The 16580-nt window shown below is 45.9% G+C and overlaps 1 protein-coding gene and 1 pseudogene across 1 annotated transcript; one reads left to right on the plus strand and one right to left on the minus strand.

The window, feature by feature from the left end:
* Positions 1-1740: 1740 nt before the first annotated feature.
* On the plus strand, positions 1741-5295 carry LOC132344625 (testis-specific Y-encoded protein 1-like). The gene is made up of 6 exons (XM_059884283.1): positions 1741-1927; positions 1979-2415; positions 4490-4567; positions 4756-4861; positions 4956-5101; positions 5218-5295. Exons 1-6 carry the CDS (start codon positions 1804-1806, stop codon positions 5293-5295), a joined length of 969 nt encoding a protein of 322 aa, XP_059740266.1. The 5' UTR covers positions 1741-1803.
* Positions 5296-14769: 9474 nt separating this feature from the next.
* LOC132344626 (zinc finger protein 280B-like) lies at positions 14770-16257 on the minus strand (annotated as a pseudogene).
* Positions 16258-16580: the final 323 nt, after the last annotated feature.

Raw genomic sequence — 16580 nt, forward strand, 5'->3', positions numbered from 1 at the left:
TGATGGAAGTTGGATAGCGAAAACATGAAAGTCTCAGGGAAAGACACATAGACTGTGGCCAGCAGGAGCACAGAAGCCAGGGTACCAACCCCGTTTCCTCACTGAGCAACCAACTTCTAAGTGAAATCATAGTGGTGCACCCAGGATGCCTGGCAGAAAGGAGAGGCAGAAGGAAAATGCCTGGGGAAGACCAGTGAGAGTGCAGAGGAATCGAGACACAGAACAGGCTGCAATCCCAGAACACAGAAGCCATGGTGAACGATCCACAGCCCCTGGGACACCCAGCTACAAGTGTCTTTCCATCCTTCTCTAGTGTCAGGCGTTCTTTCCCTAACCTTGCCATGAGCATGAGCACCCCTTGCCTCTTTTATGAAGTTTCAGAGATGGATCATCACTGCAGCATAAGCACCTGCTACCTGCAGAGTCTTCCAGTTTGAAACATCACTCTTTGTACTCTTTTTAGAATGCATCTATATCGGGTATCAGGACTATAGGATGGATGGCTTACCTTGATCCTCTTGCTGCTCCCGGCAGCACAGGCTTGGGCAACTGGGCAGGCTGGTACGTGTTCTCACATGGAGAACAGAACCACTTTGAAAGGGCCTCAATAGGCTAAATGGGCAGACATGCATTTCTCCTGCACCAATGAGCCATGGAACTTAACAGTGAGTTGTCCTTAGCATCTCAGTGGCAGGAGTTCAAACAAGTTTCAGTAAGTTTCCTCATGCCAGTAGAGCATGCCCCGTTTCTCTCTCTGTGCAAAGTGAGGCCAAGCCTTTACAGGTCTGTGCAGTGTTCACGTCTGTCCAGCGAGGGAGGGAGGGTAACCCGTCCCCTTCTGCGGTTCAGCAGTGACTGCCCACTGTTGGCTTTCAAGTTTGAGAAAGCACTCTCCAAATGTGTGGACTAAAAACTCTGATCTCCTATTGGTGCAACTCACTCAGAAGTAGAAGAGCTTGCCTTTACTTCAAGGATAAGCGTCTCTCTTGAGCACTACTGTCCAGAGAGTGGCAAACCACAACACCACCACATAGAGAGATGGAGACACACAGACACCAGCGCCTGGTACACACACAGAAGGATTGCCCAAAACAGTGATATGCCAGAAACAGAGATAAAGAGACACAGAGTGAGCTTTGTACCCTAAGGGTCTGGTGTCCCTGAACAGTGGAGATCAATTGTAGCAAACGGTAGGGTTTTTCCCTACTCCCATAGCATCCGGACAGCAACAGGCTCTGTCCCATGGAGAAAAGTACCCAGCCACGTGGACCCCCTGGATATCCTTTGGATACTGAGGGAGAGCTCCCAGTTATTGCCTGTCCCGGAGGACACAGGAGTGTGCTGTTCTGATTGTGGAGCAGGAACCCGTGGTTGGTTGTCTGCCACCCATTTCCAGATCCAGGTCAATGACAGTGCCTGAGGTAGCAACAGAGGCAAAACATGCTACCTCCCTGGAGCAGAATGTGGCCACGTGGGGTCACTGGAGCTCAGGAAGCACGGAAGAGGTCTAGGGGCGTGTCCATAAGTGTGCCACCCACTACCCTCTCAGTCGTTGGTCTAGATTTGGGCCAGTAGCCTGTGAGTGGCTTACAGCCTAGGGCCCCTCCTGTTTGGCTTATCACCCAGGGCCGGTTCACCATGTCCTGGGCTGTCTGCCACCCATTTCTTCAGCTCCAGACCACCCTACACACACCAGCCCCTGCTCCCCAACCATCACCCTCATTCCCCGCCCCCAAAGAGCTAGTGGGCCCCACAGGTTTACTGCAGCCTCTGCCACCATTGCGCACCACTTGCTGTGCTATTATGTCTCGTCCCTTCACATCTGCACCAGCTGGGGATCAGGGCCAGGCCCAAGAGGAGAGAGTGAGGCAGTCAGAGGAAGGAGGGAGCATCCTGGGACCCCAGACCTTTTTAATTGTGAGCCCAGGTGCTCAGTGGGCAGGGGCCCCACAGCCTGTCTTTGTGATGCTGTGCATAGCCTGGACCTTCCAGCCACCAATTGTTACGCCAGGCAAAGAGGCAACCCTCTTCAGGGTGGAGGCAGTGGAGGACAGCAAGGCCCTGGTAGATGAAGACGTGGTGGGGATCGAGTGGGAGTTTCAACTATTGGCGGAAGACAGCACCAAGGAGGTAGAGGTTGTGACAGATGACGAGCGGCAACAGGGGTTCTCCCAGGAGCTGGAGGAAAAAACGGTGGAGGAGCAGGGCTGGGAGAGGCCCGGAGGCCCGAGTGAGCTTCCAGCGCTAGATGAGCTGCAGGCGCTGGCCGCCCTTCGGGTGGAACTGAGCTCTGAACATGAGAAAAACCACAGGGCCTACATTCGATTCATGCACAAGAGCCATCAAAGGAGGAAGAGTCACTTGGCTTGGAGGAGTGCCATCATCCAGGGCATCCCTGGCTTCTGGGCCAAAGCTGTATCCTTTTTGCTGCTTCTTGGCGTCCGCTGCTCAGGAGGAGGAGGAGAAAGAGCAGGAGGAGTGTTAGGGGCGAGGGCACTGGAGGCCCCTGAAGGAAGTGTGGTCCTGGGCAATTGGCAGGCTCTAAAGGGACACCCCAGTAGAATCTGGGCAGGGCCACACCTGTGTTGGAGCCATGACTTTGAGTCTCTCCTTCTGGCCTGCATCTGAGAAGGAGCAGCACCTGAGGCCTCTAAGTCAGGAATGACCAGAGACAGTTCACCAGATGAGCCTTGGCAGACAGTTCTCATTGTAAATGTAGAGGTTCCCAGGAAATAGCTGAGACATGGGAGTCTCATTCTCTCTCTCTCTCTCTCTCTCACACACACACACACACACACACACACACACACACACATACACCCACACACACCAACCCCTTTGCTTTCAGACATGGTTTGTTACAATGACTACAAGTCTGAAAATGTAAGCAGTGACATGCCACTACCCAGCATACACAGGTCTGGAGGAGAACAGTAGCGGTCAGAAACAGCCCCTGCTTAGAGAATGCAGATCACCTCAGATGCAGAACACCACAAAAAACCCACAACTGCCAGGAGCCAGCATGGGAGACCCCACCCATGACAAGGTCATGTGGGAGAGGTCTGACAGGCAAGGCGAGTCAGGACTCGAGGGCCCCCCTGGACCTGCTTGAGCATCTACCCCCAAACCAGAATCTGTCTGTTTTACAACTTTCACAAACTCCTCTGATATTAACGAGGATACCCACGAGGGGGGATATCCACGACCACCTTTCTCTGAAGGAAATCAACTTAGAGCTCTAGTTAATAACTCTCCTGGGTACAGTGGGTGTGTTCCAATTCAAATCCCTTGGATAGCTTTCTAACTTGCCTGATAGGTTTTCCCAGACTCTTAACAGCTACACATGTGATTATTCACAGCCTCCCAACCACAAGAGGTATGGGAGGCTTAAGATAGTCCAACAATGCAGAGCTTCTCGGGGAGTTAAAATCATTAGAATAGAACTAGTAGAGGATTTATTTGTTGAGCTAACCCTTGCTGCCAAGTTTCCATACCCCTTACCCACTATGTCCCTGGGAGTATATCGATTAATATAGTTGGTATATAGAAATATAAGTAGTAGCTTTGATGTTAACAACCTTAGACCCTTGAGTTAATAAATTCTTTCCTTGTTATCCCCCACTGCTCCTGTTGCCCTATAGGAATGCAATTCTATCTAGTCCTTTCAGGGAGTGGCGCCAAACTTTAGAAAAATAAACCTTTGGAGAAAATAAGTTTTTCTGGTTGCATAACCTTTATCACAAGAACAATGTTAGCAGACCTCCTGGCCAGAAGATGATATAAATCACCTAAAGCCTTAGTGTATAATAAGTTTGCAGAAAGAAAGCCTGGTTTCGATAAGGATCAAGGACTGCTGACCTCGCATGACTCTGCACCCTCTATTATCTTTTATGTACAACTTAGGGTATAAAAGCTCCTTTTGAAAATAAAGCTACAGGCCTTGCTCATCAGGCTTGTTCTCCCTGTGTCATTCTTGTTTCCTTTTCTCTCCTTTTCTCTCTCTGTTCTTCCTTCAGGATGACGAATTGGAGCGTGGGTGTCCTCTGAGTCCACTTACCTGCCCGGGCTTCTAAGACTCAATCGGGAGGACACCTAGCGTCTTCAGGGAAAGGATGCTCTGCGTCTTCACCCCACTGAGAGGGCGCCTGTGGCCTCCGTGGACAGTGCAATATGGTGTCACGGGCTTTATTTATTTATTATTATTTATTTCTGTGTAAACCAGATAGATCAAGCCTCTTTCTCTCCCCTCTGCTGTCCTTTCACCGACGCCATTCTCCTGAGGGAATCCCTGGATCCAACCGGGGCTGGACCCCGGTACAGAGCCATGAGTGTGCCTGATGGTATGGAAGGGCCTGAGGACAACAGTGGTAGCCCGGCAAGCAGAAGTTCCCGGCATCCTTGCAGATGCCTGTTCCGGTGTCCTTCTTCCACCCGAGATTACGGCTGATGCTCCTGGCTCTTCTTGGCTCGGCATGTGGCCTGAAAGCAGATTATGAACCACCCTCAAGTTTGCATCATGATCAGCAACCAAGATAAAGACTTTCTCAGCTACATGATTGACTTGAAGGTCAGTGAGGGAGACTGAGGATGGCTGGGTATGGGACTTGGCAGAGAGTAGGAGGATCACGTTATCCATGTTCCTGCACTGTGAGTCTTTGGAGAGGCGTCGTGGAAGCTGTTAATGTCTGCCTGGGAGGCAAGTCGAGGCCCGTATAAGCTTGCACCTTTCCCTCCTCCCTATTCTGGCTGGTGCAGGTGCAGAGATATCCACGGTTCCGCTGCAAGCTGATCTTTTCCTTTTGGGAGAACCCCTACTTCTTGAACACGGTGATCATTAAAAAGTATTACCTTGACATCACTGGTAAAACGTGCCTCCCTGGGTGATGAGTGTGGGTGTGCAGGGTTGTGGATAACCCATCTTCAGGATCCACCCCAGTTTCCCTGTCTTTTTGCAGGTCATAGGGCATGTTGTTCCACTCCAGTCCACTGGATCTGGGGCTTTGAACGGGGAGCACTCAGCCACAAGTTGCACACCAGGAGCCTTAAGTTTCTCAACTGGTTGTCAGGCTACAACTGCTCAGAATTGAACAGGATTGCTGAGGTGGGGATACTTTGGGCCTGCACACAATTGGTGATTGATGTTGGAGTTCTTGGCTGCTCATGGGATGGTTCAGGGCCTGGTCAGTCCCGGGCTGACCTTGCTTGTGTTGCCAGCAGATCATCAATGAAGACGTATGGAATGATCCCCTGAAGTACTACTCCAGGGAGGAAGGTTCCTCCATGAGAGGTAACTGACAGAAACACATATGGTGAGGGGGTCTGGAGGTGGGCTGAGAAGAGATAGTCGTGTAGTAGCCATGACACTGTCCTTTCCCAAACGGGGTTGCTCAGGCTCGTGGAAGCTGGCTGTGGAGCCTGAATTTGAGCCATGCATGTAGAAGGTGGCCTCCTGAGACTTGAGGCTTGAGGACTCATTGTGTCCGTGAGTGCAGCAAGCCTCCCTCACGTCAGCTGTTGTTGCAGTGCAAGAGTCCTAGATGATAGTACCAGAGGCAGGGTGAGTTAAGTTTCTTTGTCAGAATCATTCTTCCATGGGTCCTGCCATCCCCGGGATTCCTGCTGCTGACTGAGGTGAGATTGCCTGGGCCCTTCACTCCTGCCCCTTACCCTGGGAAGGCCTATCATTGAAAGGGTGTCCTCTCTGGGGTCCCAGTGCACCTGTGTGCTGACTTTGGGATCTTGTGTGAATTTCCACATCCACCACTTGGTATCTCATCACCACCTGACATGCTGCACTGGAAGCAGCTTCAGGGTGCCTTGGGAAAATACGGAAGAGATCGTGGGGGAGGTGGACAGGGAGACCAAAGGGCAGGGCATGGTGCCTACTGACGCCATCTCCAACATTGTTAGACATGAGCGTCTTCACCTCCTGAAATATCTGTGTTCCCCGTTTGCGTTTGTGTCCCCATGCCGAGCATGTGTGTGTATGCATGCATGTGCCTGTGTTGTCTGTGTTTATTTGGATGTGTGTGAATGTTTCCAGCCCAGGGCAGACGCAGAGATGAAGGTGACAGGAGAGGAGGTTTCAAGGAACCAGAAGAGGAGGCAGGAGGCATCCCCAGTCTCAAGGTGGTTGGTTGCCGTATTTTCACAGTGACCCTGTCCTGGATGGTAATGAGGAAAGGACGGCCAGTGATAACTCTGGACCATGGCTCCAGAAATCTTGAATTAGACCAAATACAAAACACATTCACCATTTCCACCATGTTAATGTGTGTTTGGACCGGGAAGAGGGGGTGCATGGTCTGAGGATTCACCCAGGGCAAATCAGGTAGGGTGGGGCTTTGAAACCACTGCCTGTGAAGCCTTCGGTCTGTGGGGACTTGGGCTGGGCTGTGGAAATGGTGGATGTGGTTACAGCATGACCCGGGATGGTGAGGAGGCTAAGGTCCTGCAGAGATGGGCAGCGATTCAAAGGAGAAAGAGGCACAGATTGCCTGCTGCACTGGAGACTTGTTCCACAAACGTGAGAAGGAGACATGAGAAGAACACAAACGTGTTCAAGGAGAAGGGAAGGTCCTTGAACAGTGCAGCACATCAACCAGCAAGCTCCCTCCCCGAAGGTGGTACACACTGGCACGTGGCAACACAAAACGCAAGATGTGCTAAAGTAAGCTGTATGTGCAAAACCACAGGAATCCTAGGAGAGACAGGGTATGAGCGTGGCATCCCTCCAGGCACTTCCAGCCTCCCTGGCAATGCAGAAAGGTGAGGAAAGCGCAGGAGTGGGTGTACATGTGTGCCTCTCTGCCAGGGTGTGCCTGCGAGGGAGGGAACAGGGAGGAAGCAAGAATGGTGGGCTAATTGGATGTCCCAAGGCACCTCAGGAGAGTGGGAGACACAGAAGCCCCTGGGAGCAGTTTGAGCCTGCTGGTTTTCAGGGACTAGGGTCTAGGCAATTAGCAGTCCTGCCAAAGATACTCCATGGCTTATGCTGAAAGTCCTAATGTGTATTCCTTCTTTCCTCTGGGGTCTTGCCTCTGGCTTTGGGGGCCTGAGGGGCAAAGGTGTGCATCTGCCCCTGAGGGAGGAGGTTTCTGACAGTATCGCTGAAGCAGAATTTCTGATTTTGTCTGCACCAGGTGACACTCAGAAGGACCTTGCCTTCCAGGTGACCGGTTTGGATGCCCCTGGGCCCAACCGGGTCTGGCTTCCTTGGCACATGGGCTGTGTAGGCAAGCAGGGATGCCTGACTGTAGGGAGTCCTACCTGGGTCTAACAAGAGCAACTGAAAGAGAGTCTTGGCATTTAGCAAATCAGTGAGGCCTTGGTGGTTCAAACCCTCTTGGTGCATTTCAAATAGAAAAGCTGCTTTCTGCCCAAGGGAGGCATGAGCTGTGGGCCCAGAGCGGGCAGGTTTCCCAGGGCATCATCTGATCAGGGACTCTGTGTATCTGTGTAGTGTTAAACAGAGGGGATGACGTGTAGGGATGCCACTTTACCTGTACAACCTCAGGACTTGTATCAGAAGAGAGCCTGTATCTGTGTGCACCTTCTTCAGAACACTGGATCAGAACCAGGCCTATCACAGTCACAGTATCTTTGGCCTTTCCAGCTACATGGAGATAGCACTTGGGGACACAGGTAGACAGTTGCACACATAAAGCTACACAGATAGAAAGAACAGGGGGCCTCACTCAGAATGTTGTGGGCCCTAAGGGGTGGTAGGCAAGCAACAGGGACACAAGATTGACAAGGAATGACCTAGATAGGTGCACACTGAAAAGCAGTTCTCCAACTCAGAAGAGCTCAGAGGTCCTTGTTTTCTGGTCCCCTGGCATGCACAGGCAGTGGATCAGGCCAACGTGACTGGTACCATGAAGCTGTCCAAGGTGATGGGAGAATGCAGAACACAGGTTCATGTCACTCAGGTGTCCAGGGCGAGCCCTTCCAACCCTGCCCGATTCTCTGCAGGTCGGTACCTGTCATGAGCAAATGCCAAGATTTTGTAACTTTTGAGGATAAGCCACAGAGTTAGAAGTGCAACCTGACATGATCGATGAGCAAGTGAAAGAAAACAACCAGGACAAAAAAAGTCGGGTGCTTACCAAAGTTCATTTTCCCAAAGCAGAAAGCCTATACTTCTGCATATGTGCAACTTTCCTCTCAGGGATGTTACTGTGTACACACGCACGTGTGTACACATGTGTGCCCAGAAGTGCCTACCAGTACACTTGTGAGTATGAGCTGTGGGAACTTACCTAGCCAGGTGATGGAAGTTGGATAGTGAAAACAGGAAGGTCTTAGGGAAAGGTACATGGACTCTGGCCAGCAGAAGCCCTGAAGCCAGGGAATCGATCCCTGTAATCTCACTGAGTGAACAAGTTCTAAATGGAAGCACAGTGGTGCACCCAGGATGCCTGGCAGAAAGGAGAGGCAGGAGGGAAGAGCCTGGGGAGTGTGCAGGGGAAAGTCCACTATACCTGCAATTTATGAAAAGTCAAAAATGTACCTAATGAGCTGGAAGGAGAAACTACCTAATTAATGGAATTATTTAGCTGAGGAGATTTCCAGCCAAACAGCCAAAAGTACTGCCTGGTTTCCTCTTGCTGCCTATAGTAAAATATGAAGGGAAATTAAAAAAAAAAAAAAAAAAAACTTTAAGAAAAAGACTATTAAAAAATGAGACAGAATTTGCTGATTTGGAAATTTTTCAGTCTTTTAAGATGACCGAAGATGCTAAAATTAATGGCTATCAAGCAAAGATCATATCCAGGGCATTAGAGTAAGGTGGTCCAAATATAACATTGTACATCATCTATATGTCAGTTCTTAATATATTTTTTTAATTAACTTGCTCTAAAGATTTGTGTGATGGTAAAATTCTCTGTTAAGCCTCAGAAAGGTGGAAGGGGATGTTAATGGCATTATTTAGTCAGGCCAATGCCCTCCAAAGAGTTTAGACGTGTAACTCAGAGATCACTTCAGTCACACAATACGACTTCTACTAAGTTTCAGAGTGTTATCCCTCAGCCATCTCAGCAGAAAACCAAGGCAAAATAGGCCTATGAAGACATGTGTGATTGTGGTTTTAGAGTGGGGTGCTTTCGAAGAACACCAGTAAGATTATCAGGAGGCACACCAAGTTTTTATGATAACATATTTAAGTTTAGCTTAGATTGAAAGGACCAACAACAATACAAAATAAGAGAACTCTGGACTTCTACCTTCGACAAGCAGGAAGCAGACTAGGGAGACTGTTTCACTGTATCAACCTTTCATGCAATGGAATCATGTTAGAGGGCAGAATTAAAAAGTCAGAGACCGAAGCTTAGAAGTTTCCAGGCCTTGAATCCTAATCCAAGGACTGCCAACAAGAACCCGTGGGATTTCAGAATTGCTACTATTGACTCCCATCTCCCCTCCTCTTTCTGGAACAGGAGTGTCTATGAAGGTTATCTATGCCTGACCCACCACTGTATGTTGGCTGTTAAAGTGAGCAGATTGACTCATGCCTTTTGTTCACAGATCCTCAGGTCTAGAGGAACTATACTTGTATAATTTGAACTGTTGTATTGGAGAAGACTCGAGAGTCTCTTGGACTGCAAGGAGATCAAACCAGTCAATCCTAAAGTAAATCAGTCCTGCATATTCATTGGAAGGACTGATCCTGAATCTGCAGCTCCAATACTTTGGCTACCTGATGCAAAGAACTGACTCATTGGAAAATACTCTGATGAGGGAAAGCTTGAAGGCAGGAGGACGAGGGGACGTGAGAGGATGAGATGGTTGGATGTCATAAACAACTCAATGGATCTTGAGTTTGAGTAATCCCCCAGAGTTGATGATGGGCAGGGAAGACTGTCCTGCTGCAGCCCATGGGGTCGCAAAGAGTAGGACACAAGTGAGCGACTGAATACTTGAGATATTGCACAACTGGACCCTGATCCATATCTGGACCTGACTTAAATGACAAGGTCCTGAACTTCAAGTTAATGCTATAATGGATAAAATCTTTGAAAGCATTGGCAGGAAAATGCATTTGGGACATACAAGTATGTAAACAATTTGTGGCCATGTGTGTACCACGTGATTTTAAATTATGTCCACACATCCTTACCATCAAGGGTGGATCTTATACTCCACTTCACATGTGGGCTGGACTTAGTGGCTCATTTCTAACGTTAGAATATTGTAGAAATGAAAATGAAGTGTCTGAGACTAGGTCATAAAAGGCACTGCATCCTCCTTGCTCATCCTCTTGGGTCACTCACTCTAGAAGCCTTCTTATCTTGAGAACACTCAGGTAGCCCAGCAGAGAGGTCCATGTGAAAGAACTTAGGCTTTCTCCTAACAGACAGCAAGGAAACTGGTTTCAACAGCTATGTGAGTAATCCATCTTGGAAGGAAATCCACCAGCCCATGTCAAGGCTTCAGAGGAGGGCAATCTCATGAAACCCGGAGCCAGAACATTCAGCTGAATTACTCCTGGACTCCCAACTTTCAGCAGCGGTATGAGATAATATTGTTTTAAGCTATTAGTTTGGGGTAATTTGTTATGCATCAGTAGTTCACTAATGCACTGCCAACTTTGGGCAATGTCTTTATCCAGGGGTGCCTGTCAATTTAGTTCAATCTAAGCCAGAGCCTGCTATGTGAGCTTAGTAAAAATACCCCACCCTTGATCTGACCACCCTCAGTATCAGATCAAATTTCTTGTCACTCACCTCAATATCTTATCAGCCTTGCCTAGCCTCAGCAATGATCCTCTCAGTTTAACCAGAATCCACCCTCACCCATCAGTTCAATTCAGTTCAGTAGCTCAGTCGTGTTCAACTCTTTGCATCCCCATGAATCGCAGCATGCCAGGTCTCCCTGTCCATCACGAACTCCCAGAGTTCACTCAGAGTTCACTCAGACTCACTCCATCGAGTCAGTGATGCCATCCAGCCACCTCATCCTCTGCCGCCCTGTTCTCCTCCTGCCCACAGTCCCTCCCAGCATCAGTCTTTTCCAATGAGTCAACTCTTCGCATGAAATGGCCAAAGTACTAGAGTTTCAGCTTTAGCATCGTTACTTCCAAAGTAATCCCAGGGCTGATCTCCCTCAGAATCCTTACGGTCCTCTTAATAAGTTTCCATCCACTGACACCCACCCTGTTATTGTTGTTGTTCATTGCTTTTCAGTCCCCCAGTCTCTTTGCAACACCATGGACCCGCCCTGTTGCTTAGCTATAAATCCCAGCTGTGTTCCTGCTGTAGTCAGACTCGAGCTCAATCTCTCTACCCCATTATAAGACTCTGCTGTAGTAGTCTTACCTTGAATAAAGTTTTTCTTACCACCTTTGCTGCTGCTAAGTCACTTCAGTCATCTCGACTCTGTGCGACCCCATAGACAGCAGCCCACCAGGCTCACCCACCCTGGGATTCTCCAGGCAAGAACACTGGAGTGGGTTGCCATTTCCTTCTCCAATGCATGAAAGGGAAGAGGAAGTTAATTCCAATACTAGAAATGAGAATGGAATGAGATTCTGAGAGGATAATATTCAACCCTGAGTGGAATGACTTTTGTTTCAGGAAGAGTCCAGTCAAGCAAAAACCTGGGGAAAGAAAGGGAGGAAGAAAGGAAAGAAAGAGGAAGAGAGAAGGGGAAGAAAGGAAGAAAAAGAAAGAAAGGAGAAAGAAAGAAAAGTAAATGTCTCAACAGATGTTGTAAACTATCCAATAAAACAATTTTCTTTAAATTTTAAAAATAGAAATAGAAATTTGTAGCCATATACTCATTGCATTTGATGGTACTAAGAACAAGAAAACCCATTTACATATCATGCTTAGAAGTCCTGGCCAACACAATAAGATTAGTTTAAAAAAAAAAAAACTAAAAATATACCATGTTATTTGTAAAAAGAAAAACAGAAGAAATAATTTAAAAAAACGTTTTATTTCTATAAATACTAATTTTACTTACAAGTCTTTGGCAACATGAATTAAATATTAAATTTTATCTGAGAGAGCAAGCAAAATAGAATCCTCCTGTCCCCTTCTCCTCCTGCCCCCAATCCCTCCCAGCAGTAGTTGGCAATAAATAACAACTTGTATTCTTTAGGAGCATACTTCAGAGCAAATAACAGTAACAATATTGATAACACTAAGGAAGAATAAAAACACATAACTAAACCATTTCATATTTTTACTATAGAAATAGAATAAATGAGCTACATATATAAAAGTCTGCACGTTTAATTATACATAGAAGTTTTCACCTGAGACCAGAACAACACACACTCTTTCTGCAAAAGTGGTTTAAGCTTACACTTAACAAAGTGCTTTGGCCTAAGCAAACTAACTGGAAAGTCCTAGTAAAATATTTAAAGTGCAAATCAACCAGCCAAGCATGGAGTAAATAAATACAATAGACTTTACACTCAGAAAATTACCTAAAATGCAGACAAGACTCGCTACAGCTTAGTCATCTGTAGTCCTTCCTGTTCAGTTCTGAAAGGGATGCTAAGCCCTTGGTGATTATCACTTCCCAGCATTTTGTGAAAGCTTAGAGAATTTAAATAAATTGAGGAAGGGTGAAAAAAGAGTGGGGAGAGATAAGGAGGAGAAAGGAAGGGAAAACGAGATATTTCTCCTGGCATAGGTCTACAGCCAGGATCCCAGGTTCCTTGAATTGTGCACAGATTGTTTGTTACCTGTGCCGGAAGTGGAGAAGAGATGGCATTAAAACATACCTGCTGCTGCTGCTGCTAAGTTGCTTCAGTCGTGTCCGAATCTGTGCAACCCCAGAGCCAGCAGCCCACCAGGCGTCCGCATCCCTGGGATTCTCCAAGCAAGAACACTGGAGTGGGTTGCCATTTCCTCCAGTGCATGAAAGTGAAAAGTGAAAGTGAAGTCGCTCAGTTGTGTTCAACTCTAGAGACCCCATGGACTGCAGCCAACCAGGCTCCTCCATCCATGGGATTTTCCAGGCAAAAGTACTAGAGTGGCATGCCATTGCCCTCTCCAAGACATGCGTAAGGAGACTCAACTCCAGGAACCCACAGAGGCAGTGAAGTGTACTGATGTTCAGGAACCAATACTTGGAGGGTACCCCGCAGGTCTGTCAATGGGACCTTGGAGACCATAAGTAAAAATTTTCCACAAGTATAATCACAGATTAGTTCGATAGATTAGAGCAAGGAGAATAACTCTATGACCTGATAAATACCGAATTAAACGAGACAATTCTTGCACATCAGACTGTATCAAGTAAGACCAAAATTCAGTATGAGTTTGATAAAATGGGAAATTACACACACAAAGAATTAATTGTTAACCACAATACATTTGTGTCCAAGGCAAGATAAGACACAACACTGAAATCTTCATATGTTCAACTAGGGTAAGACACAGGTAACTGGAAAAGGTAAGGAAAAGCTCTATAAAGGGTTTAATCACCCTGAACCATTTTTATCCACTACATTTACTATTCTCGGACAACTCCATTGTAGTTTAAGAGTAAGAGAACTAAATTTAGCCCAATTCATAAATCTAACAGATTCCCTGTGTTTGAGCCTTTTCAGTTAAAACTATGGGTCAAGGACAAATCAAACTAGATGTCAAGGCTTTTTTCCCTTGAGAATCTTAACTTGCTTTACTATTGTGACTTAGACAGACATGGCTACTTCACTGTGACTAAAGGCCAGCCAAATGGGAAAGGGGATGGAATGAATCAAATTACCCTTTTGATCACTCAACAGGAGATCCACGGGCACCAGGCCTCATTCTGTTAACTATCTCTGCTTCTGCAACTGTAGTCAATGATACACAGGGCTTGTTTGATGCTTACAGGAGCCCCTCACCAACCACAGGCATTTCAATGGTTGGCTTCCTTGAGATGTCCCTGGGGTAGGTAAAGACACTCTGAGACAGTGTTCCTTCTGCCTTGGCTCCATGCCTGGAGTGAATGTGTGTCTCTTCCTCAACTGGGACAAGAAGTCACAGCTCTCCACTGACTAAATCCCTTATCTGCTTCAAACTCACATCACAGATTCTCCATCAACTTCTCCACACCAGGCTTTTGGAGCCAGGTTATCTTAGATCAGCAAAACAGAGGCACTTCGGAGAGTTCAGCAGCACATGGGACTATACCATAAGAAAGTCATTCCAATCTGGCTGTATAGTTAATACTGAGATCTTGAAGGCATGAAAACAGTTGAAAATTACGTTTCTAAAACACTCAACAGATTATATGTATAGCAGAGGTTTTGAACTTACAAACAACATGAAATACCGAAATAGGTTGTTACTTTTCCTCTCTCCCCCTCTCTCATTCTTTCTCTCACACACACGTGAGCACATACTTTTTTACATATTAAGATAATTATATGAAAAACAGGTAATATATTTTAAAATAACATCTCAACATTCAGGTTAATTAAAACTGTTCTTCATGAATTAAAAAAAAAAACATAAATTACCCATTGGTTTCACTATATTTGATACTATTGAATACTGCTATAATTTAGATTTTTTTGTTCTTAATGGGGATTTTAAATTTGACTGAAATACTTGCTTCAGACTTACTGAAAGTAGAATTAAGGGTTTTTTTTTTTTTTTTCAACTCCTACTTTTAGATTGGGGTGGGGGGTGATGGTTCAGAATCAGATGTGTTCACAGTAATGGATGGTACTTCCACCAATCCTGGTTGAAGAGGTTCCAGTGATACCGGAATAACAACTTTTGTTTCAGGAGGTAATCCTTTTAGCTGCTTAGGCTTCTTAAACATTTGTTTAGCTGTTTAGGCTTCTTAAACAATGGGTCTTGTGCTCCATTTTCTCTTTGTAAGTTAAAAACTGTAGCCAACATTTGGAACACTGGTGAAAACTCTTTACCCAGTGCCCTCTATAATGACACATGTATGGTGTTGCAGTTTTAAAAATTTTGAGACAAAACGGACAAAGCAGATTCTTAGTGTTACCATGGTATGCTTTGAATTGTGCATCCACATCTGCAAAGACTGATGATCTGTAATTGCAAACCTGGCATACATAGGGCATTTCGCCAGGCTTATGATTGTCTTTCATGTGCTATAAGAGAACCTGATCTGTCTCAAAGGACAACTCACAGATTTTACAGTCTGAAGAGGGCTTCTGGGAAATGTGAATACTTTCAGTGTGACACTGCAGCTGGAAGGGAGTAGGAAACTGGTGGTGGCAGTGCTGGCAGGAGGTGTGGTTTTTCCAGCTGTCACCTCTCTGCCTTTCAAGTCCCAAATGGTGCTTCATGTGATTCAGAAACTTGACGTTTTTTAGAACTTTCAAGCAGCTGAGGCATTTAAAGGCTGTGTGAGTTTTCGGTTCTGGCTGCCCATCTCCTATACGCTGTCCATAGTAGAAGTCACCAAGTAACACAATCAGATTTCCTTCTGTGGGATCAACAATCTTGTTTTGACTTGCTAAACTTGGAAAGTCAGTTTTTTTCAGCCCATTTTTCCCTAAAGGACTTACAGGCTTACAATGAGCATTGTCCTTTGGAAAAGCTGTTGGATGAGGTTCTCCATTCTGAACATGGCTTAATGAGGTATGAACACTGTCTGGTGTGCTTTGCTCAGTAGTCACTGTATGAAAAATACCAGAAAGGGATAAAGCTAAAGAATGTCCCCTATAATTCCATCACTGTGTTTAGGCCTTTTGGGATCTGTGCTATTTGTTTCAGAAGTGGAAAGTAGCTTTGATACACGAGGACTTTTATTCATATCTCCTGAAGAAACTGCTGTTTCTACTGGAGGCTGCAATGAACCTGTGAAGATAATCAAAGGAGAATATAATTCTGAAACGCTATTAGGCACTATTTGTGGTGAAATATTTTATAATCAGCTTCAGACAAAGGCTCAACAATGATAGGACTATCTGTTGATCTTGATTCAGAATCAGAACCTGGCAAGACAGTCTGTGCTGCTGATGTAGGAGTCGCATGACTAACAGGCTGTAATTTGTGAGCATTATCTTTCTTGAAGTGATCACACATTTTTCTCCTTGAACATGAACCTGGGGTAACTCTGTTCAATGTTTGAAATGACTGGTTTTGAATTTGAGGTCATCCCAAAACAGATCACATCAGCATTTTTATTTACATGTTCTACCCCAACAAAGATCAGTTCAGCATCTTCATCATCTACTTGTTTGGTTTCTCCTACACTTTTCTGTGGTTCTGGCTCTTGTTCTTCACATAACATACATGGTGGTTCCATATTTTAAATATTTTTTTTTATTCTTGAAGGGCGTGGCCACCAATCCCAGTGCTTTCTTTATATAACCTGCCACCTAAGTATAAACATACTACATATTAGTTAAGTACAGAAAAATGCTGTATTTGATTATCTCCAAAACTCTAGGTAGTTATAAACACCATTATCTTACAGATGAAGACACTGAGTATCAAAGAGGCTAAATGACAGCTGAAAAACCTATAAGTCTACATGACTCTAGAATCAGAGCATTGTCCCATGTTGATTTTAATCTCTTCTATTTTAAAAAAAAGAAAGAAGGAAAGAAAAGGAAAAAAAACACAAAACACCACTGATCATTAGGTGAA

Source organism: Bos taurus, chromosome Y, assembly GCF_002263795.3.
Source record: "Bos taurus isolate L1 Dominette 01449 registration number 42190680 breed Hereford chromosome Y, ARS-UCD2.0, whole genome shotgun sequence".
Taxonomy (NCBI): Eukaryota; Metazoa; Chordata; class Mammalia; order Artiodactyla; family Bovidae; genus Bos; species Bos taurus.

Coding starts and splice junctions, on each gene's coding strand:
- LOC132344625 (XM_059884283.1), top strand. CDS start 1,804: ATGTCTCGTCCCTTCACATCTGCACCAGCTGGGGATCAGGGCCAGGCC. Junction 2,416..4,489: donor CTGGCTTCTGGGCCAAAGCT/GTATCCTTTTTG, acceptor GCCTGAAAGCAG/ATTATGAACCACCCTCAAGT. Junction 5,102..5,217: donor AATTGAACAGGATTGCTGAG/GTGGGGATACTT, acceptor TGTTGCCAGCAG/ATCATCAATGAAGACGTATG.